This window comes from Magallana gigas, chromosome 5 (genome assembly GCF_963853765.1).
Source record: "Magallana gigas chromosome 5, xbMagGiga1.1, whole genome shotgun sequence".
NCBI classification, from domain to species: Eukaryota; Metazoa; Mollusca; class Bivalvia; order Ostreida; family Ostreidae; genus Magallana; species Magallana gigas.
In genome coordinates this window covers 54,773,849-54,793,466 of record NC_088857.1, presented here as the reverse complement: position 1 = coordinate 54,793,466, position 19,618 = coordinate 54,773,849, and the positions used below count along the sequence as shown (strand labels likewise).

The window sequence follows — 19,618 nt, the reverse complement described above, 5'->3', positions numbered from 1 at the left end:
TTACTGACTCTAAATACCACTTTTATGAATAATATCTAATCTTACCATTTCATTTATGTTTCTACCTCCAGTAAAGAAAAAGGTGATGAGCAGCCAGATTTAAGTATTGTCAAAATAGAGACAGCCACCGAGAGAGACATGAGCAATCTTGAAATGTACATGGGAGGGGAGGAGTCATTTGGTAGTCATGGGCACCCACCAATCCGGACCGAGGAGGATGACCCTGGTCCTGACTACAGTGTAGAGGAGCCCCCCACAGACTGGCAGAGAGAGGACGCGTCCAATGAGGGCAGCAATGTGAGCGGGATGGACAGCAGCGGCAACTGGTACATGGGACAGATGAAAGGTAAGGACAAGATTTCTTGGTGTCAATGGTGAAGAATTCACACAGGTCACATTGGAATGTCAGGAGGAATTGTAAATATTTAAGGAAAGAAATGCAATAACTGCCCTCAACCAATTTAATGTTTTAACTTTGGGATGGTATGCAAGAAATTTAATTTGTTTTCAAAGCTGCACAAAAATTAAGATAGAAAAATAACAACTTGATATTAAAAAAAAAATCTCACATTGTTAAAAAATTCCGGTTTGGGTTGCTTTCCATAAAGGACGAGTGCACTTATGGGCCCCGGTAAAAAGTGAAAAAATAAAGAATCAAATTAAGCATATTTTTTCCCCTAACATTATCTATTGATATCTATTCCATAAGAATTAACAAGTTTTAGCGCTGAATTTATTGTTTATAAAAAGCACGAAGCTTTAAAACATATTAGGGGTCAGCAGACATTCTTGATTTTGTATAGTAAATCGAGGACAGGCATTCATTTTAAAGCCTTTGTTTACTGTCAGCCTAACCGAGTACAAACGTGTGGAAAAGACAAAATACGCATTATACATTTAGAAAACTCCTGTGAAAGTAAGAAGTTTGTACTCGGTTAGGCTGGTACCTAAAAAATGAAAAACGTATGAAAATTTCAAAGTTTTTCCTATAGCAAGCGAAAGCTATTACCTGCGTGACCCATGTTTGAACTCACGCATGGATTAAATTATTTCAAACAATCACGTGGTTTCTATCCAGGTAAACGTTTGTCAAATGTGCTCACTGTAAAACATTGACACGTTTTAGATCGCTTTCCATCATCTTTGTATTGTCAGGAATGTTTGTTTGTCACTATGGAAATATGCAACTTCCAAGCTTCATTCGATTTTTTTTCAGACGTAAAATAATACATAAAGTATAATTCAGCAAACGCGCCAATCGATCCACCAACAGAGCAATGTTGATTTAAATGTCTCCTCCCTCTAATTTAAATAGACACAATTCAAGTAGGTTCGGTTCGATTTTTCCGGATTTAGATTATTTATAGGCATTTAAAAATCCTCAATTTTTTACATTGTATGCTAATTTTGGTAAAATTAAGCGTGCATATAAATCAGAAGTATCCATGAGTGCTTAACTTTTACGAGAAAAAAGCAATTTGTTGATATTTTCTACATATAAACGGCACTGAAAAAGGGCCCATTCTCTATAGCTTAAGTGCACTTGTTCTTTGTCAGAGACGGAAAAAACTTTAAAAAGTTGGCTCGTCAGTTGAAAAATTTAGTGGATTTTAGCAATGAATTGTTAAAAAGAAACCAACTGCTGATGTCAAATGGAGAAACAATGAAAAATGTGGGGGAAATTAATTTGTAGTTTAAAAAGCCTGACATTTGGTGACTTCTGTGAATTCTCTTTGTAAAACTCATATGTAGGTGTACAAGCATTAAATCTAATGTAAGACTTGTTAAAAATAAAGTAATAATTGGCTAACCAAAATCACTTATAAACACTACATGCACAATCTAAATTCCTTACCTGTGGAAAAATTTGGGGGAGATTGTGTAAGAAAAATTACATCTGTGTAAAGATATTTAAGAAATCAATCTAAAAAAAACCATAACAGCATGTACAATTACATCATGAGTTTTACAAAATAAAATTTTATAATGTGTTCTAGAATTGAGAAAATTTTGTGAAATATACAAAAAAATCTAATAGATTTTCTGTTTATTGTAATTGAAATATTATTTGGAAAGACTCACCTTTTCTCAATTCACTAAAGACCACTACAAGCTCAATTTTGCTAACATTATTATTATTACAAAGAAAGTTGTATTAAATTTGAATAAAGGTAGATAATGATCAAACTGTGATGCATGACTTAAAGGTAAATTGTTTGAAAAGTTGTGTAAAAATCAATCAATTGAAGCAAAGTTTGAATATTTGAAAAATCATTATATATAATATGGGTAAGTTAAAGCAATATTCCATAGAGTTGATCACTGTCTGCCATTGATTTGAATGTCTGAAGGGACACATGCTTCAAGTATCCGTCACTCTAACCTGTAGATATTTTTTTCTGAGAACTGTAAGAGATGTTTTACAAAGGATTTTCTATTAACATGTGACAGATACTAGCAGAATTCCCTACAGATTGTTAACTTTTTGTGTTTGTGTACATGTAAGCATCTTCTTGGTCACTAAGTGAAGTGAATCACAGGTGTATGAAAACTAGCCTCAGAATACTGTATCAGCTTATTAGAACATAACTGAGAGATTTGTAAATAGTTAAGTACATGCTAAGTTCCCATGAAGATGTTTACATGGATGTTTGTTGATCATTCTTCACCATCCATTGCTCTTCCCAGTCTCTGTCTGCTTTGGTTTTATCTTTTATTTTTATAAGTTTCATTAACTTTGGTTTGCTAGGCTGGCAATAGAATCTGGTTAGGTTCAGGTCTTGATTTCTGTCAGGAGTAATGGTTCTTTACTTGATGAGGATATAATGCAAGATAAGTTAGCATTGGGTATGGTTTCTAAAATCTTGATTTAGTAGTAGGTTGTGCAGGCATTTAAGGAAACTTCCTAGTGTGTTCAGGGTTTATTGTGGATATGGTGAGGAATATATTCTTTGGTTCTTGAAGACAAAAGTTAAGATTTGCTGATTTTGATTGCTACCAGTTCTGAAGTTAGTCAACTGTGGTATTTTGATGTTTTGATGGTATTTTTGAGTCTGTGTAAGGAGTTCATAATAGGATTCTTTGGGAGAGAAAATCTGTTGCCACAGAAAAAGATCCTGTGAATCTTGTTGCAAACAGACTATCCTATAGGCTAGGGAATAAGGAACCAACCCATTGACACATAAGAGTAAAATATCTGGGAATAGCATTGGATATGGTCCTGAAACAGAAATCGCAAGTGCATCTTGCACAAGATCTTCTATTGAAAATGGAAACAGTATCATCAGAGCAGGAGGATAAACAATCGTTGCATAAACATAAAATCGCGAGATTTTTTTATAACCTTTACTGGAAGACAAAAGAAGCTGTGCAGCTGTTCAAAGGTAGGTTTTCTTTATATGTTTTGTGCTGTATATGTATGTACTTTGATAATGTTGTTGTGGTTGTAATAGATCAAGAGTAGGTAATTGTGAAATAAGTTTAAAACCATATGGAAGTAGGAAAACTTCATTCATGTACAATATTTTTTAAACAATCCAGTTCCCATATTTCGACACCAAGTGCTGAGGATCAGTTTTGATCTTATTTTGATGGTGTAATTTTCTCTATTCCTTCTTTGTCATTTGGTATTTTCTGACAAGATTGATTCTTTTTTCTCTTTTACCTTACTTGCATACCATCTTATCAATAATGGCTTTCAGTTAAAAAAAATTATAAGCATTTACTTAATATGAAGTTTTGTTTGAATGTAAGTCTCTTTCGTTAATGAAAACAATGTAGCATCTTTATCTAATGGATGCCACCAAATTCACTTTTCTTAGAGTAGAGGTAAATCTGCAAGGAAAGCCCATGAGGAATGGACATTTACAAATATCATATTTACATGGATTAAAATTAGCATCTCTTTTCTACAAGAACCCCCTTAATGTCTAAAAATGACACCACCACCCCATTTCATGAATATAAAACTCAACATTAATAAATGGCTCTACTTTTATTATGCTGAGATGAAAATCTCACTGAATATTCAATTAATAAAATTTTGATTATTCTATATTTTTTTCATAAAAATCAATCTTGATCTCAGAGTGGTCAACTGTTTATCATTTTCTTAGCACCCTAGATGCAAGATAGTGATGTTTTGGTAAGAAAAATAAAACTTATTGAAACACAAGTGATATGATTATACAATTTTTTTATATGATTCTTAATCTAACAATAGGATAATTTCTCATTTCCTATTTATTCAATAAAGATCATTTGAGCAGAAAAATATCAAGACCTTTAATTTAAAAAAAAAAGAAAAAACAAACAAAATTAAAATAAAAATGATGAAGAAGACGTGCTCTTTCTGGTTGAGAAGTGGAATGCACTTGTGTCATCACCTTGGGTAAGTAAAGTCTTCAACCAAACTGCACACCATATTTTTGTAATAAAAAAGCACATTAATTAGTTTCTTTGCAAGTTTCATGAAACTTTTTTATACGTTGAATTTTATCTTACGTTCTGTTAGGAGCAGAAAATAATACAATGTTCGTTATCCTCTGGTGTTTTTTAATATGTGTAAATAAGTGTTTGTTATTAGTACACAAAAACTTTTAGACTAATTAACCTGAATATTCAGAATTATCAAAGGCTACCTCTTTAGTGTAGTAAACAGTCAAATCTTTATTCATTATCAAAGTTAATTCGGAAAAATTAACAAACACAGTAGCTCAATTCTATGTATTGACATAGGCCACAGTAGTTCAAAGAATAATTTGGTTAAAGGTACTACCTTTCTAAAATATATGTCTAAAGAGGATGTTTCCTTGGCAGTGCACTTATTTAGTTTGTTTCAAATCATAGTGAAATTTTTGTGTTGGATATAATATTAGCCCTTTGTAATGTTAGTAGATTGGCACTTTCAGTCGTAGTGGTTCAAAAATGGAGTTTTTTATCCTCTTTTTCATTAAAAGAGATAACACTAAAGGAACAAAATTTGGATGGTGCTGAAAGTGTACAAAATGCATTTCTTTTATATTCATTTGATTCAGTGAAAAAAGTGTTTGTTATTCACATAGTTTTTTAAACATTTTTTTATAGTTTCAGACGAACGGATAAAATGGACAGCTTTTGAGTTGGAAGAAGTCCGAACATATTTTGCAAGTTATTTTGATGGAACAGCACAGCGCCGTTGTCCTGGTATCCAGGAATGTCAGGAAGCTATATTGCTTAGTAGATTACGTAATGGAACCTTACATCGACGAAAATGGGCATCCATCAAAAAGAAAGTGTCTTACCTGATGCACTCTGTGCAGAAGTAAACACCAGATAATAGATCTTAAGTTGGCAAGATGTGGCATTCTGCGCAGACGTGAACACAAGATAATAGATTTTGAATGGGCAGGATGTGACATTCTGTGCAGAGGTGAACAACAGCTGATGATAGATCTTAAATAGGCAGGATGTGACAGTTTCTAGTTTCTTTTGAACCCAAGTGATATTTTGGCTGCTTTCATGATTTGTATGTAAGAATTATTCCTTAATTCACTATGTAGATCATGTAGATGGTTCTCTTATGTCTGATGACACCAAACATTAGTGATTATTTTTATTAAGAAGGACCTTGCATCTTTTGATATATAAAGTTTATACAGTTTTCCTGTTTAAAACCACTGTGTAATGAGTTTGGGGTTACTTTTGTATATGAAGGGAAAAGTTGCATTGTCTGTGTTTATCAACGCTGTGTAATGAATTGTAATGTAATTGATAGAAAAAAGGTGGAGAATTTTTCTTCTTTCATTCTTAAGACTACATTTAAGTCAGATGGGGGTGATAAATTGAGTTCAATTAATTGTTCAATCTTTTTTACCTTTAGTTTTGATTTTCATTTGCTCTCTTTCTTGGTTGTGTGTTCTTGTGTTTATCTCTTGTGTATCATCTTGATATCATGCCGATTGTTTTCCTCTAAAGAAGGAGCCTCTGATCTCTTTACCAGGTAAAGGCAAGTCTCACAAGGAACCTGCACCAGATGATCAGCCATTGCCAAGTCCAAGCTCTGCTAACAAAGTACCAGTCTCGAGACAACAGGAAACATTTTCATGTGTGTTCTGCTCCACAACCTGCAACAATCGAGAAAACTTGAAAAGACATGTAGAAATTAATCATAACAATCCTTTTGAAACATACCTCCATTATTGTGAATATTGTGGCAGGGGATTCAAGTCCAAGGAAGGGTTTGTGCTGCACACGAGAATGTTCCACACAGAGACGGAGAAATTTCCTCAGTGTCAGATCTGTGGGAAACGCTTCCACTGTGCTTCCTCATATAAAACGCACATGTATAGTCACTCTGGACAGAAAAGATATAAATGTCTAAAGTGTCACAAGTCTTACAAGAATAAAGTAACATGGACAAAGCATGTCTGTCGGAGATAGAAATTAAGAAGTAAATGAAATGGGCACAGTGTCTTAATTTGTCATGAATTGTTTCTCTCATATTTGCATGTTGTTTTGTTGTGTCTTTAAGAAAGACAAATATTATTCTTTGAATTTGCTAAGATTCTCATTTATGATGCGTTTTTGAGGTTGAAATAAACATTTTAGTATTGATATTTGTTTATTCGTATTTTATCGTCATTGAACTCAGACAGGGACTGTTGGATGCCAGTAAATGATCGCAAAACTAACCAATTGATATACGTATATTCACAATTTTTCACAGAACACGCAAGTTTACAAGTCAGTTCACAACTGAATTTTAATTTCTTCTAGGTTCGGTGCAATTGGTTTCAGACGTTTCTCAATTCCACGCCCTTCAACATCAACAATACCTTTCTGCCTCTGTTGGATTTGACGAATATCGTAATCGAAAAATCCTGTCTGGCAAGAACCCACGTCAGTGCAATTCATGCGGAAAGTTTTTCGGCTCGCATTCGAGTTTGCATCGTCACAAACAAATGTACCATTCTAATAAAGAACTGCCTCAGTGTAACATTTGTGGGAAACGGTTTTCCAGTTTATCCAATCTTGGAGTCCACAAAATATCTCATACCAATGCCCGACCGTTTAAGTGTAACCAGTGTTCAAAGACTTACAAATATAAACATGATTTGAAAAATCATCGATGTAAAGTTTTAGAGCAGACTATGTGACCAATGTACTGAAGTATAAATGAAGAAACCTGCAAAATGTTTTATTTTTATTCAGAGTATCAGGTTACTAAAGGCATTTTTTTACATGATATTTGGCAGCTGCAAATGAAATTATTCTAGGAGCCTTTGTCAATATATTTGAAGCAAATAATCGGTTGTCCGGTAATCCGTTTCAGAAGTTATTTCCTTTGTTTGATGTTTTGGGAGTTTTAGTTGATCACTCCTCCCCAGTTGTCGTTAGTAAAGGTGTTTGTACTAAGACATACAATAATACTAAACGGTCCTTTAATTGCTTGTAGGTCAAGCAAATGAAGGCTTTGAGGACTTGGATATGCATGTTTCACCTAGTAAAGGTTTGACCTCTGCAGATCAGGATGATAGCCTTTGGGAGTCAGGTGAACCGACGTACCAAAATGAGAGGGTTATCGTCAGTAGCATATACAGCCATCCCTGTCGCCTCTGTCATGAATCGTTTGGTTCTTCTTCAAGCCTTTGGCGACATAAGAGATTAAGACATTCCGAGAAGAAATTGCCACAGTGTCGGTTCTGTGATAAGAAATTCACAGATTTGCATAATTTGAAAACTCACGAGATTTCACATACCAACGAAAGGCAGTACGTCTGTGTCTCATGCAACAAAGCTTACAAGTATAAACAGGATTTAAAGAACCATAGGTGTAAAAATATGGAGCAACCCCTCTAACGAATGTACCGTATGAAAAAAACTAAGAAGATGACATGTCATCCTTATTCATACTAATATCTAAACTTCAACAGAAGAAACCCATGTGTGTTTGGTTTCAGACAATAAAAATGCAATTATTTTTTGTCATATGATTTATGAACCAATTTTAGGAACTACACTTTCAAAATACATCCTTGCGTATATAATGCTTCAACACTAATTTGTTGTAGCTAAGCTTTTAATCATCATTTAAGACTTGATAGACATGTATGTATGTAACGCTTAGCCAAGGTTTGGCTCTAACATTTGAAAATTATTCATAAGTGACCAGTAGTACGAAAATAAGATGCTTGTTGTCTGTAGTTCGTAATTAAAATCCTACAGGATCTGCTTTGGCACTGCATTTGATTCTGAGGCGATGCACAAGATCAACAAAATGTCGATATACGGTACTAGTTAACTGGATTTCATAGTCTACAAAAAATCATACCACCAGGACCACCAACATAATAACACTGGCACCAAAGTTCCCGGAATTACAGTGGGTTTAAAGTAGTTGCGTGTGGAATGCTTGTCAGACAACTTATCCTAAAAATACGTCATTTTATGTAGTTTTGGGGTAACTTTGAAATAGTACCAGTAACACACACGTTGATACAGTGACGATTTGAATTTTGTTAATCTTTATCCCAATATAAACGAATTGTTAAGAACTGTGAAATATTTTACGTTATATCAAATGGAATCCGTTAAACTATTCTTAAAATTGGATTACCTGGTGTATAATTAACTTATGTTTTTCCTTTGAAGAAGTGTTCATGTATTCTTTTTTCACGAAGTTCATACTTATGGAAGTTTTTTGGTACCGTATCATTTCATTTATCATATTCTTAACAATGGATGGTGTTGAATGTGATCTATACAATGTAAATTCTGGTTCGCATTTTTGAGGTTTTTTTCTAACTTCAAAAACTCAATTGGGTATTTTTCATTTAAGGATATAAGTTTCCACCAAGGCAACGAGTAAACGTCGAATGCGGGCATCTGTCATTGTTTGATAGGAGAGGAAGTGAAATGAAGCAGAGTGTCAGTTGGTGTTCTTCGTGTTCCAAACAGTTTTCATGTGCCTCTAGTCTGAGGCGTCATCGGGATATTTTCCATACGGATAAGGAACTGCCGTCGTGTACAATTTGTGGAAAGAAATTTCCTACGTCATATAGTTTGGCAATTCATATACGGTCACACACTAACATTCGACAATTTGTATGTCCTATGTGCCAAAAAAGTTACAAACATAAAAAAGATCTTCAAAGGCATAGGTCTTATACATGTGACGCTACAGTTTCTGAGAAATAATGTATTGTTTGTTTTAATGTGCTCTTTTTTGTAATTGGTGTGTTTGATTTTTTAATTTTGCTTATTTGTTCGGATCAAAAAGGTACAGAAATGACATTTTCTATAATAAATATGTTATAGTTCCGATTTTGCTGTTGTTTTAGTAGAAATTAGATATTAATGGCCACAGTGTATTAGAGAACCAAAGACGCTACAGCTTGATTTTTTTCTATATTTAGATGAGAAAACACATGGATTACAGTTACAAAATCAAAGAATGTTCTCGGTTCCTACATATTCCTTGATGCAGCAATCGTTTCTAAGGCAGATGCAAGTCAATGGGGAGAGACATAACTGTGACGTTTGCGAGAAATCATTTAGTTCAGTTTATAGTCTTGGTCGCCATAAACAAATGTTTCACGTGCAAGGAAAAACAAACTGTTGCAGGGAATGTGGAAAATCGTTTTTTAACTCCTATCTGCTGAAAAGACACTTGTTATCGCACTCATCTGACAGACCATTTATATGCCCAGTTTGTGGGAAAACATACAAATACAAGCATGATCTTAAGAACCACTGCCTTGCTCACGCCAACTGAGGACATCCTGCGTGTTGTGTTATTAATTTTTGTAAAACTCCTGATCATTTTGTTAGTGACCGCAAGAAGTGTTTTTTCTATGCTTGATTCTTGCTAAAATGTGGTGGCTTTGGATGGTTAGTTTTATCTTACTGACAATGAGATTCATTGAACTCTCCAGGACTTCCTAACAAAAAAGTTTTTTACTTTTAGGGAATGTCAGTTCTGCCGCAAAAGTTGGCGAGTTCCTTGGGACAGGTTTAAAGAGGACGATGAAGTGTTCCCAGAGGGGAACCATGTACTTTGAAGAGTGCAAATTTTGTGGAAAGGGTTTTCAGTCTCGATACGGCTATGAATCCCATATCAAGGTGTACCACTCTGACACGCAATCTCTACAAAAGTGTAATATTTGCGGAAAACCGTTTGTGAATCGCGCCAATCTGTTAGTACATTTGGCGTCACACACGAACAATCGACCGTTCAAATGTGAGGTGTGTCAAAACACTTACAAGCTGAAACATCATCTGAAAGGTCATAGGTGTTCTGGTATGAAGAAATAGAAGGATCGACATGGAGTGATCGAATATTACATTTCGAGTGTACGTTGTTTTGATCTGTTCTTAATAAAAAGAAAATTCATCGGGTTTAATTTTTTTGTTGGAAAACATCCAGTTTGGAAAAAAAAGTTGATAACCCCATTTAGAAAACTTGGTTCTTTATTGAGGCGGAATTGTGTTGAATCGTGTGGTTATTTCCAAATAAAAAATAGAATTGCTAATTTGACCCAATTTGTGTTCAAGTTATGATTTTCTTCTTGTAGGGACGACAATGGTATTGACCAAAAACTCTCCAAAGGCAAGAGTTGGTTTAGAGAGTTCTCAGTTGTTGCCCATTAATCCAGATTTCCGGTCGCCGTTTTGTTCTGTTGATCCGCTGGATGTTTCTATTGTAAAGAGTTGTGAACAGTGTGGAAGACAGTTTCGATCTACGCAAGGCTATCGACGACATATTCAAATGTACCATTCGGACAGACAGTTTCCACAGTGTAAACTTTGTGGAAAGCATTTTGCAAGTCCACATAATTTAAAGATCCATCACGCCTCACATACAAATTTGAGGCCCTTCAAGTGCGAGATATGTCAGAATACTTATAAATTAAAACATCACCTGAAAGATCACAAGTGTATTGGAAAGACTAAGCCACCTCAAGAGAATTAATACTCGCATATAAATGAAGACAATAATAGCTTAGTAGTGATTCGCCTTATGTTGTTAGCAATTTACTAGGTAGTGTGTTCGTTGAGATTCTCGGCTTCAAATAAATTTAAAATAACTTCATGTTTGTTTTTTTCTTATTACACAATTAGAAACAGATTAAATTTGCAAAATGAAAATATTTGGGTTAAGCTAATTTTTATTTTGTTTACTAATGGTGGAGGTCGCGTAATTTAACGGTTACATCAGGGTTAATACGAATCCATCAAGATCTTTTATTCTTGCAATTGTAGAGAAAGATACTACATCATCAAAAGGGCCTTTGGAATTTTTGCAGAACGTATTCGGAAGACCAAGGCCACCCTTTCAAGGATCAGAGGCTATGAATAAACCAAAGTCAACACTCACCGGTTACGATATAAATGGAGACCCTCGATTACAAAGCCAACAAATAAAACACTTTTATCGCCCGATAAACCCTTCCATGTTTAGCCCGACATTACCATTTAGATCTCCAAGACCCCGGGCACCTAGACCAGAAATAGTTGCACGAAGTCACGAGGACTTCGAGGCTATGGAAAAAGCAGGACTGAAGCATAGGCTTGTGCACATATTAGATGGCAAGGATACAAGGAATTGTAAGATGTGCGAATCGATGGGAGTTCGAACTGGGACACGGATTGTTCGGTCGTACTACATGTGTGAAGCATGTGGGGTTCCTTTGTGTAGGCCGCAAAGAAGAGACTGTTTTATACAGTATCATAGTATGGTGGGCTACTTTGGACCTTTAGAAGACATTGGGAATAATGCGCCATAGCTATACTTTAACTCACTACGATAAACCTATTATTTAATTTGATTGATTTTTCCCATCTGTAAATACGTTTTGTTTTGTTTACTTAGAATTGCGTATTTTTTTGTGATTTCTATAAAACGATTTTGATAAGTCAAAAGTGTTCATTGTTTATTATAAAGCCAGAAACATAAGTAGCTGTAAGGGCGTGACTTGTGAATTTACATCTTTTAAAACTTTTGATCCATAAAATCATGAAGTATAAAGATATGTTCATAATAATTAAACAATAAACTATGAATTCCTAAGGAATGAGGAAAACATCATATACCGTATAATAGAGAGATTCATCATGGTTGGTTACTGTTTTGTTTGGTTTTTGTTTTCATTGCTATTAGTTGTTTCAAGTTGGTTAATATAATCTGGAAGTGTGAGTCCTTTAGTTGAAAAACCAAATAACACTGATACGAAGCAAATACTAAGGGAATCTTTTCATGTTTCAGTTCAGAGACACTTTAGAAAAAGGAGTGCAGTCGTCCTTCCTATGAATATGGATGGGGAAACCACTAACCATCGTCTTGTGCTCAACCCAGGGAATGTAAAACGGAATTGTGTTTACTGCAGACAAATGGGTTTTCGCTTTGCTTGTGGAAATTCTAAAACGTCTTACTATCGTTGTGAGGAATGTCAGGTTTCACTCTGTAGGATATCTGTGAGTGATTGTTTCTATCGATGGCACGAAAATCTGAAAAACTCCACACCATGTTCTACTGATTGATGTATAGACAGTCTCTAGTGGGTACTTTTGTTAAGCTTCTAGTGGACAGCGTGCTCAGTATCCAAGGAATGACACCTCTCTCTCTCTCTCTTTTCTTTGTTCCTGTGTAATATTGATGGACAAACTAATGGAATGGGTAATAAATTTCTTTTGATATTTCAGTCGGAGAATTGCACCCAAACCATCCCAAGGATACGGTTAAACGAGCAGTCGTAGCGTCCGTCGTGCAGACTTTGCCAGATGGCGTTATCCGATGCCATAATTTTGAACCTGGATATAGTAAAAAGATGTGTATCGTCTGTAGGGAAACAGGTGCTCGTTTTGCATGTGGAAAAGTTCGATCTTCGAACTACCGATGTGACGTGTGCCAGTTGGCTTTCTGTCGCGTTAGCGTCAGTGATTGTTTTTATCAGTGGCATAAAAGACTAGATGGGATTGACCTTTCCACGATGTCAAGTGTTCAGTTGAAGTGACGATGATTTTTTGCCTTATTACAGAATTCTGTGCGCTCACGTCATAAATATCATAAAAGAAATGTTCGCATGTGTTGTAAGCTAAGCGTAGGCAACTTTGGTGTTCTGAGGAAGTCTTATCAGACTATGAAGACTTAGACAATTTTAGAAAATTGGATAATCAATGTACCTTGAATGTGATTTTATATAAAAATACTAAAATGCTTTCACTTTTCAGTACCTACAAATGTCGACGCTTACCCTAGAGGAAGGCATAGACAGTCGAAATTCGAAGCAATAAAAGAAGTCACAAACGAAAATACGTTGGTTTACCATCAACTCGTTCCTCACCCAGGTTATATGAAAAAGACTTGCGCCTACTGTCGAGATCATGGTATTCGCTTTGCGTCAGGGTGTCCCAAGACATCTTATTACCGTTGTGACCTATGCCAGGTGGCGCTCTGTAGACCATCAGTTAGTGACTGCTTTGTTAATTGGCATAAGGATAGAAAAGATGGACAGTTTTATATACCGCCATTCTAGATGTTTCGCGGTGTCCAGAATGCAATCGCAGGGACTACCTTTTTTCAAGAAAGATTATCCCATGGTCCTATTGATTTAATACTTGTTTTCATATTTTCAATTTTGTTTGTTTCATGTCATATGGCATCTTCATAATGAAAGTTTTCGAATGTGAATATTTTGTTTGATTCTACTATATGTTTCCAATATTTTAGAGATTTTTTAAAATATGTTGAAGCAAGTAGGTTTCATGAACATTAAAAGCTGTTTAATGGTGTGTATGAACTGCTTTCTTTCACATCCCTCTATCCCTCCATAATGATTTGTATTTCTTGTTGATTGTTTAGGGCATTTTTGATACATAGAATTATATAACTTTTCAAGGGATATAGTCAATTTTGATATTGTTTGATACATTTCAGCATTGATTTTAAATATAACGCGTTGTAGATAAATCCATATTAGACGTATCATGCTCCACTACTTGTATAAATATTACATCATTGGTCTTGTTAATGTTTATGTATTAAATCGTGTATTCACGTTGATGTTACTTTTAGAAAACGATTATTTTCTCTACTCTACATATGTGAATAATGTATTGTATCTTTATATTCAATTTGCAATAAAAAAAAATCAATCTGAAAATGGTTTTGTTTATAAAGCGACTTCAATTCAGTGGGGAAGTTTGTCTAAGGTACATTTGAGGTTGAACTATGCTGTTGGGATTTTCCTTGTCTATATCAGTTAAAAGATTTTCCGGTTGACATGCCTTGAATAAACGATCGACACATGGTCATTTATGTGGTCACCTACAATATGCTGACTTCGCTCGGTTTCATTTTCTTCTGTTAGTTAATTAGGAGAAGTAATAAACATTATTTTGTCACAGAATTTAAAAGAAGGACCAATCACCGAAAATCACTAAACGTCATTCCTCTCTTTGTAGCGATGTTTCCTTTCGGTGTTGTAAACCGACAGCTAGGATCATTTGCTCTGGGCTACAGATTTCCCAGAACCCGAACAACCTGTGGCAGCACCCGGTCTCGCCCTCCAGTCGCATTAGTTGAAGGAGAGAACAACCCTTCTCTAACTCTGATACAGAGTAAAGAGGGGAGGTACATGCTGTTCACGAAGGAGGAGTCGGAAGAACCTGTTAAGCATTTCTTGGTGGCCAATACAGGATACTCTCTACGTGTTTGTCAGTATTGTAAGCTGAAAGGTGATAAATTCGCCAACGGGAACACAAGACAGACGTACTACAAGTGCGATGCCTGTGGGGTACATCTCTGTAGACCGCAGATAAGGGACTGCTTTGTGAATTACCACCAGTTAAAATTTGCGAACAATTCATAAATGTAAGCATACGGGTGATAAAAGACAAACAAATTTTGAAATCATTTTTCTCAATTCTCAAGTGAGTAAACTTTGAAATAATGGACAATACAGTAGTGATAGCTGGATGTTTTTCCTGATGCATTGACTTGTCTTGGACATTTTACTATGTGATGTTCTGTAATTGTTATTGCTGTTTAGTTCATTGCAGATGTACGTAATAAATCTTTAAGCTGTGTCATCTTTTTGGTTTCTTTCACAAGTCAGAAATTGTGTGAATCTATTCCAATATTTTATGGAATTTCGAATATTTTGGTATCAAGTTAACTGAGCTTGCATGGTTATAGTGATGCTTAATGTTTTAATCAATTTCGAACATGTGCGTATCTAAATTTAGAAGGTCGATGGGTCTTCATTCATTTTGGCGTAGCCTTAAGTAGCTTGAGATGTTGCCTAGTTTTGAAGGGCAGCAAGGTGTATTGTATCAGCATCATGTTATCGTCACAGTGATGAATATTAACTACCCAGAAACTATTTTCCATTTCCTTTAGGTAAAGTCCAAGGATTAGACAGAAAAGTCCAAAGGTTAGACAAACGAATGGCAGAACCCGCTGCTATGAAAAGGGGAGTTATTGAGGCGCCAGTGCTTAATACTGTCACTACAAACTTAGAAGGCCAGTGTGAACTGTACACGATGGAGGGAGGGAGATTGATAAGGCATACCCTCAAGTCAATGCCTGCAAGGAAAGTGTGTGCCTACTGCAAATTCACGGGGGAAAGATTCGCCAATGGAAACATTAAACAGACCTTTTATCACTGCGAAACGTGCAATGTGCCTCTCTGCAGGTTCCAATCGCGCGAGTGTTTCCTCGTTTATCACAAGCTGAAGTTTCAGGGAACCTCTTAGGGTTTTTATTTTTCATTTTAACCTTTGGATGTTTATTGCCCATGTAGGTTTTGAATTCAAAGTTGTATAAATTCATGTCAGTGGTTTAGCTTACGCAAAACAATGCCTGGTTGTTTTCTGTTCTTCTTCCTTTCTTTATTTTTCTGTCGTTCACACGTGCTGATGTTGTAACACTGTTAATTTGCCTCCATCTCTGTTCACTTGTTTAACCTTTTGACTGATTTTTTACATCTATAGGCAAGAAGGAAACTGCTTCCCCGGAATCGCCAGCTCCAGAAAGCGCCGTTCTCCACATCCTGTCCACAATGCTTTCTGAAGGAGATCCGGAGTTAGTGAGAGTAGATCGTATCGGGAACCATATGTTATCACCCATAGCATTTCGTATGCAGAGGCCGTGCGCATACTGTAAAAAGAGAAATGGACGATTTCGAGGCGGACAGGTGCGCCGGTCTTATTATGAGTGTAGCATTTGCCAGGTGCCACTCTGCCGGCCTCAAAGCAAACCTTGCTTTCTTAAGTATCACGAGGACCTGGTCAGTAAAATGCACCGCAAGTGATTGAGAGTACATACTGTACGGTCTGCTTTAATTTCACCATACGTATGTCCAGACTTGTTGTCAGGAAATTACCAACTACTATATTAAGCTAATGTGGTATTATCGTTCGTTGACTAGATATTTAGAAAACATTGAATGTACAAAGCTTAGATTTAGCATTGTTTTGCGTTTAGTAAATATTAAATATAGGAAATATTTGTTTTAATTTAGATGTATGTTCGAATAATAAAGATGAAAAAGTATCCGGTTTTTCTCGTTATCTTTGCAATTGAAAAATTATAAATATGTATCTTTGATATGAAGGCTTAATGACTATCGTTAACCTTCCAACCATCGTTGAACCATCGGCATTGTGACTGCAGTCCAATGTAATTATACAGTTTCAAGTAATGTAAAACTTGTTTAAGTGACGTCTAGCAGTTTTATGCACCATTTCGCTATTTAGAATAATAATGTTACGGTGTTTGCCCCTGTCAGTAAGATATGTGTTGTCCGTTCAAAATAGTAAAACAAAACTTAGTTAAAAGGAACGAATTACCCACAAATGACTATCATTCTCCTGACTTTTAGATAAAAGATAAATAGCCAATTTTTAAGACTTGAAAATTCTTACCGTTTGATTTCTTTCTTTAATTTATTAAGAACAGATTGATTTGGAAAACATGTATCCCCTAGAGTAGATGTCATGTAGTTATTTAAACTTACAAGGTGTTGGTAATGCTAATAGTACACGTTTACTGTCTTGAAAAAGATTTTTCAATTAAATTTGGTACACAGCGGGTTCTCTTAATGAGTCGAGGATCATTGAAAAATTTGAGTTCGCAAAGTTGAGGGTCCAACTAACTAAACGTTGAATGGTTTTGTCTACTCGATATCTTGAGAGAAGTTTCCTTGTCCTTTATATACACTATATAAAAAATGACCTTTCAAATACTAGTACCTCATGGGTAGAATATTATCAATTTATTAAACATTTTCTAGTTTTTCCTCACTTTAATAGGAGTTATTGTTCTTTGCCTGGTGCAAGTCTCAGAAGTTCTCGTTTGGTTTTTTGGGGGTTTTTTTGTTTGTTTGTTGTTGTTTTTTTTGTGATAAGCTGTCTCCAGGTGTAAAGTACAAAATTGATTATTCCGTACTTCTAATTATTCAGCAGTAACTTTCATACACGCACAATTTGATATTTTACTGACATGTCGAGTGTTTTGTTGATTCTAATTTAGAATAATTCCTTGACCTTTTATATCGGAAAGTCTTTAGAGGTCCCATAAAGTTGTTGAATGTCTTGATATATCTGTCTTATATGGTATATGCGTTATTAATACGTGTGCATCTATCTGCTTTCTGATTTTCCTCATAAACATGGTGTTTCATTGTTTACAGAAAAACTACTTGTAAAGTCGACTTTGCTAATGACGTATTTTGCGTTGCTAACATGAATCATAAAATTCACACCTGGAATACTTTCAGGAAATCAAAATTTCTTCATCAATGTTCACGATGATTCATCGAAGACGAGGCTACGAAAGATAAACGACCATTCCCTCGTTATCATCAAGAGTAAGACGGACTGTTCATTTCAAGAAATTCATCCATACAAACGTTTTGGCGGGAAACGCTTTCCTTGCAAATACTGTACCATCCACGGCGTGAGGGCGCCCATATCGGGCCGTATCTTGAGATCTTATCACGGCTGTCAGACGTGCGGAGTGGCCCTGTGTAGGGACGCCGACAGGAACTGCTTCTTTAACTATCACAAGGAGATTCTTCAGAACAGTGAAGAGGGTGACCGGTACATTTCGGAGTACAAACTTTACCCTAGATAGGACCACTGTCTCGTGTCATATTATAAGCACCATTGTATAACACAGGGAATCTAATTTCTGGTGGTGAATCGCATTAATTGAAGTCGAAGTCACCCGTTGGTTCGTTAGAATTCCTTCTATGTTTAAGGATTGTTATCTCTTTACTTTGGTGTTCAATATACGCCATTTCCAAAGCCTGATTTTCCCTTCTTCTTTTTTTTTTAACTTTGTTTCAGCTGTCTCGTTTTGCAAACCTGGTTCTTGACAGCAATGCATCTAACCTTGATAAGCACTCGCGGTTGAAATGTGCAAGATAGTTAATAACCCATCCAGGGGCGTTTGTTTGCGTTGTAAATGTTCTTGTAGTTTTGAGCCTCCAACATGCTTTGGAGAAAATGTGTCTTTGATTGCTTTTTATGCCAATTCATGTATATCAGAAAAAACTAAATTACGCGAAAAACATTAGTGAAAGTTGTTATAACGGAAACGCGAAATTGTTGAATGTGTTGAAATTTTACTTTGATCTCAAAGAACGACACGATAAGTTATATTACACAGTCAAAAAATATCGCCTTTTAATATATCACGACTTACAAATATGAATGATATGAAAAAAATGGGACATAAGACAATTTTTGACTTGACATGCTTTTATGAATAGGTTTTCTTTTTATTTTAGTTGTATGATTTATTTTTATGATGAAATGCATATTACTTGTTTCTACAATAAATATTGCATTTTTGTGTCAGGGTGGGTTTTTTTTTTGGTTATGTTTTCGAAAATCGCCTTACTACTTAAAAGATCAAAAACTTGTGTTGTTTACAAATGGCATCTGTAAGAAGAGTTCTGTGGAGTAAGCAAATGTTTGTTATGACCCCCACAACGAGAGATATTGCCCAGCGATAGCTCAACTTTTATTCTGGTTTTTTTAATGTTCTGTTAATGTATGGTAAATATATCTTTTACCAAGGACAGTTCCAAGACATTAATTTAAGATGTTTATTTTTGGATTTTGTTGGATGATGTTGAGCTATATATGTCGTTGAGCTATATATGTCATTTCGTAATTCGTCTTCCATTCTTTTCAAGGCTCGGTCACTGACAACGTTTCTTTTGATCCGGCTATGTTTCATCCACATCGCCTTGTCTCAACAGATTTCAGCAAACGGAAGTATTGTGTTGTCTGCCAGAGCATGCGCAATAAGACGGCGGGAGGCTATCGCGTGCAAACGGTTTTTAAATGTGGCGTGTGCAATGTGCCGCTGTGCCGGAGTAATAGAAACTGTTTCTTTATGTTTCATAAAGACATAATCGGAGATTTGTATAGTGGTTTTGGAAATTCCAGTGACAAATGACATCTTATTTTAATAATGCGTCTCTTTAACACTTTTTGATTCTTGACCACTTTGTTTTTTGTTATTCTTCCTTGGTTTTATCTGTTTATTTTAACAATAGTCTACACTATAAGTAACTCTTAGATGATGATATGTTTGTGATCTGCGTGTATTTTACGAGAGAACTGA

General features: G+C 35.4%; 1 protein-coding gene across 23 annotated transcripts in view; it reads left to right on the top strand.

Annotated features, from left to right (window-relative positions):
• LOC105336167 (myoneurin) overlaps window positions 1-19,618 on the top strand; it is a 29,823-nt gene that overhangs the window by 6,111 nt on the left and 4,094 nt on the right. For 3 of the 23 annotated variants that reach the window (XM_066083633.1, XM_066083629.1, XM_011440384.4), the window contains exon 4: window positions 72-346. In XM_066083633.1, the coding sequence (XP_065939705.1) occupies window positions 72-346 (275 nt within the window). The other 20 variants (XR_901402.4, XR_010713781.1, XR_002200442.3 and 17 more) reach the window with 20 other exon arrangements.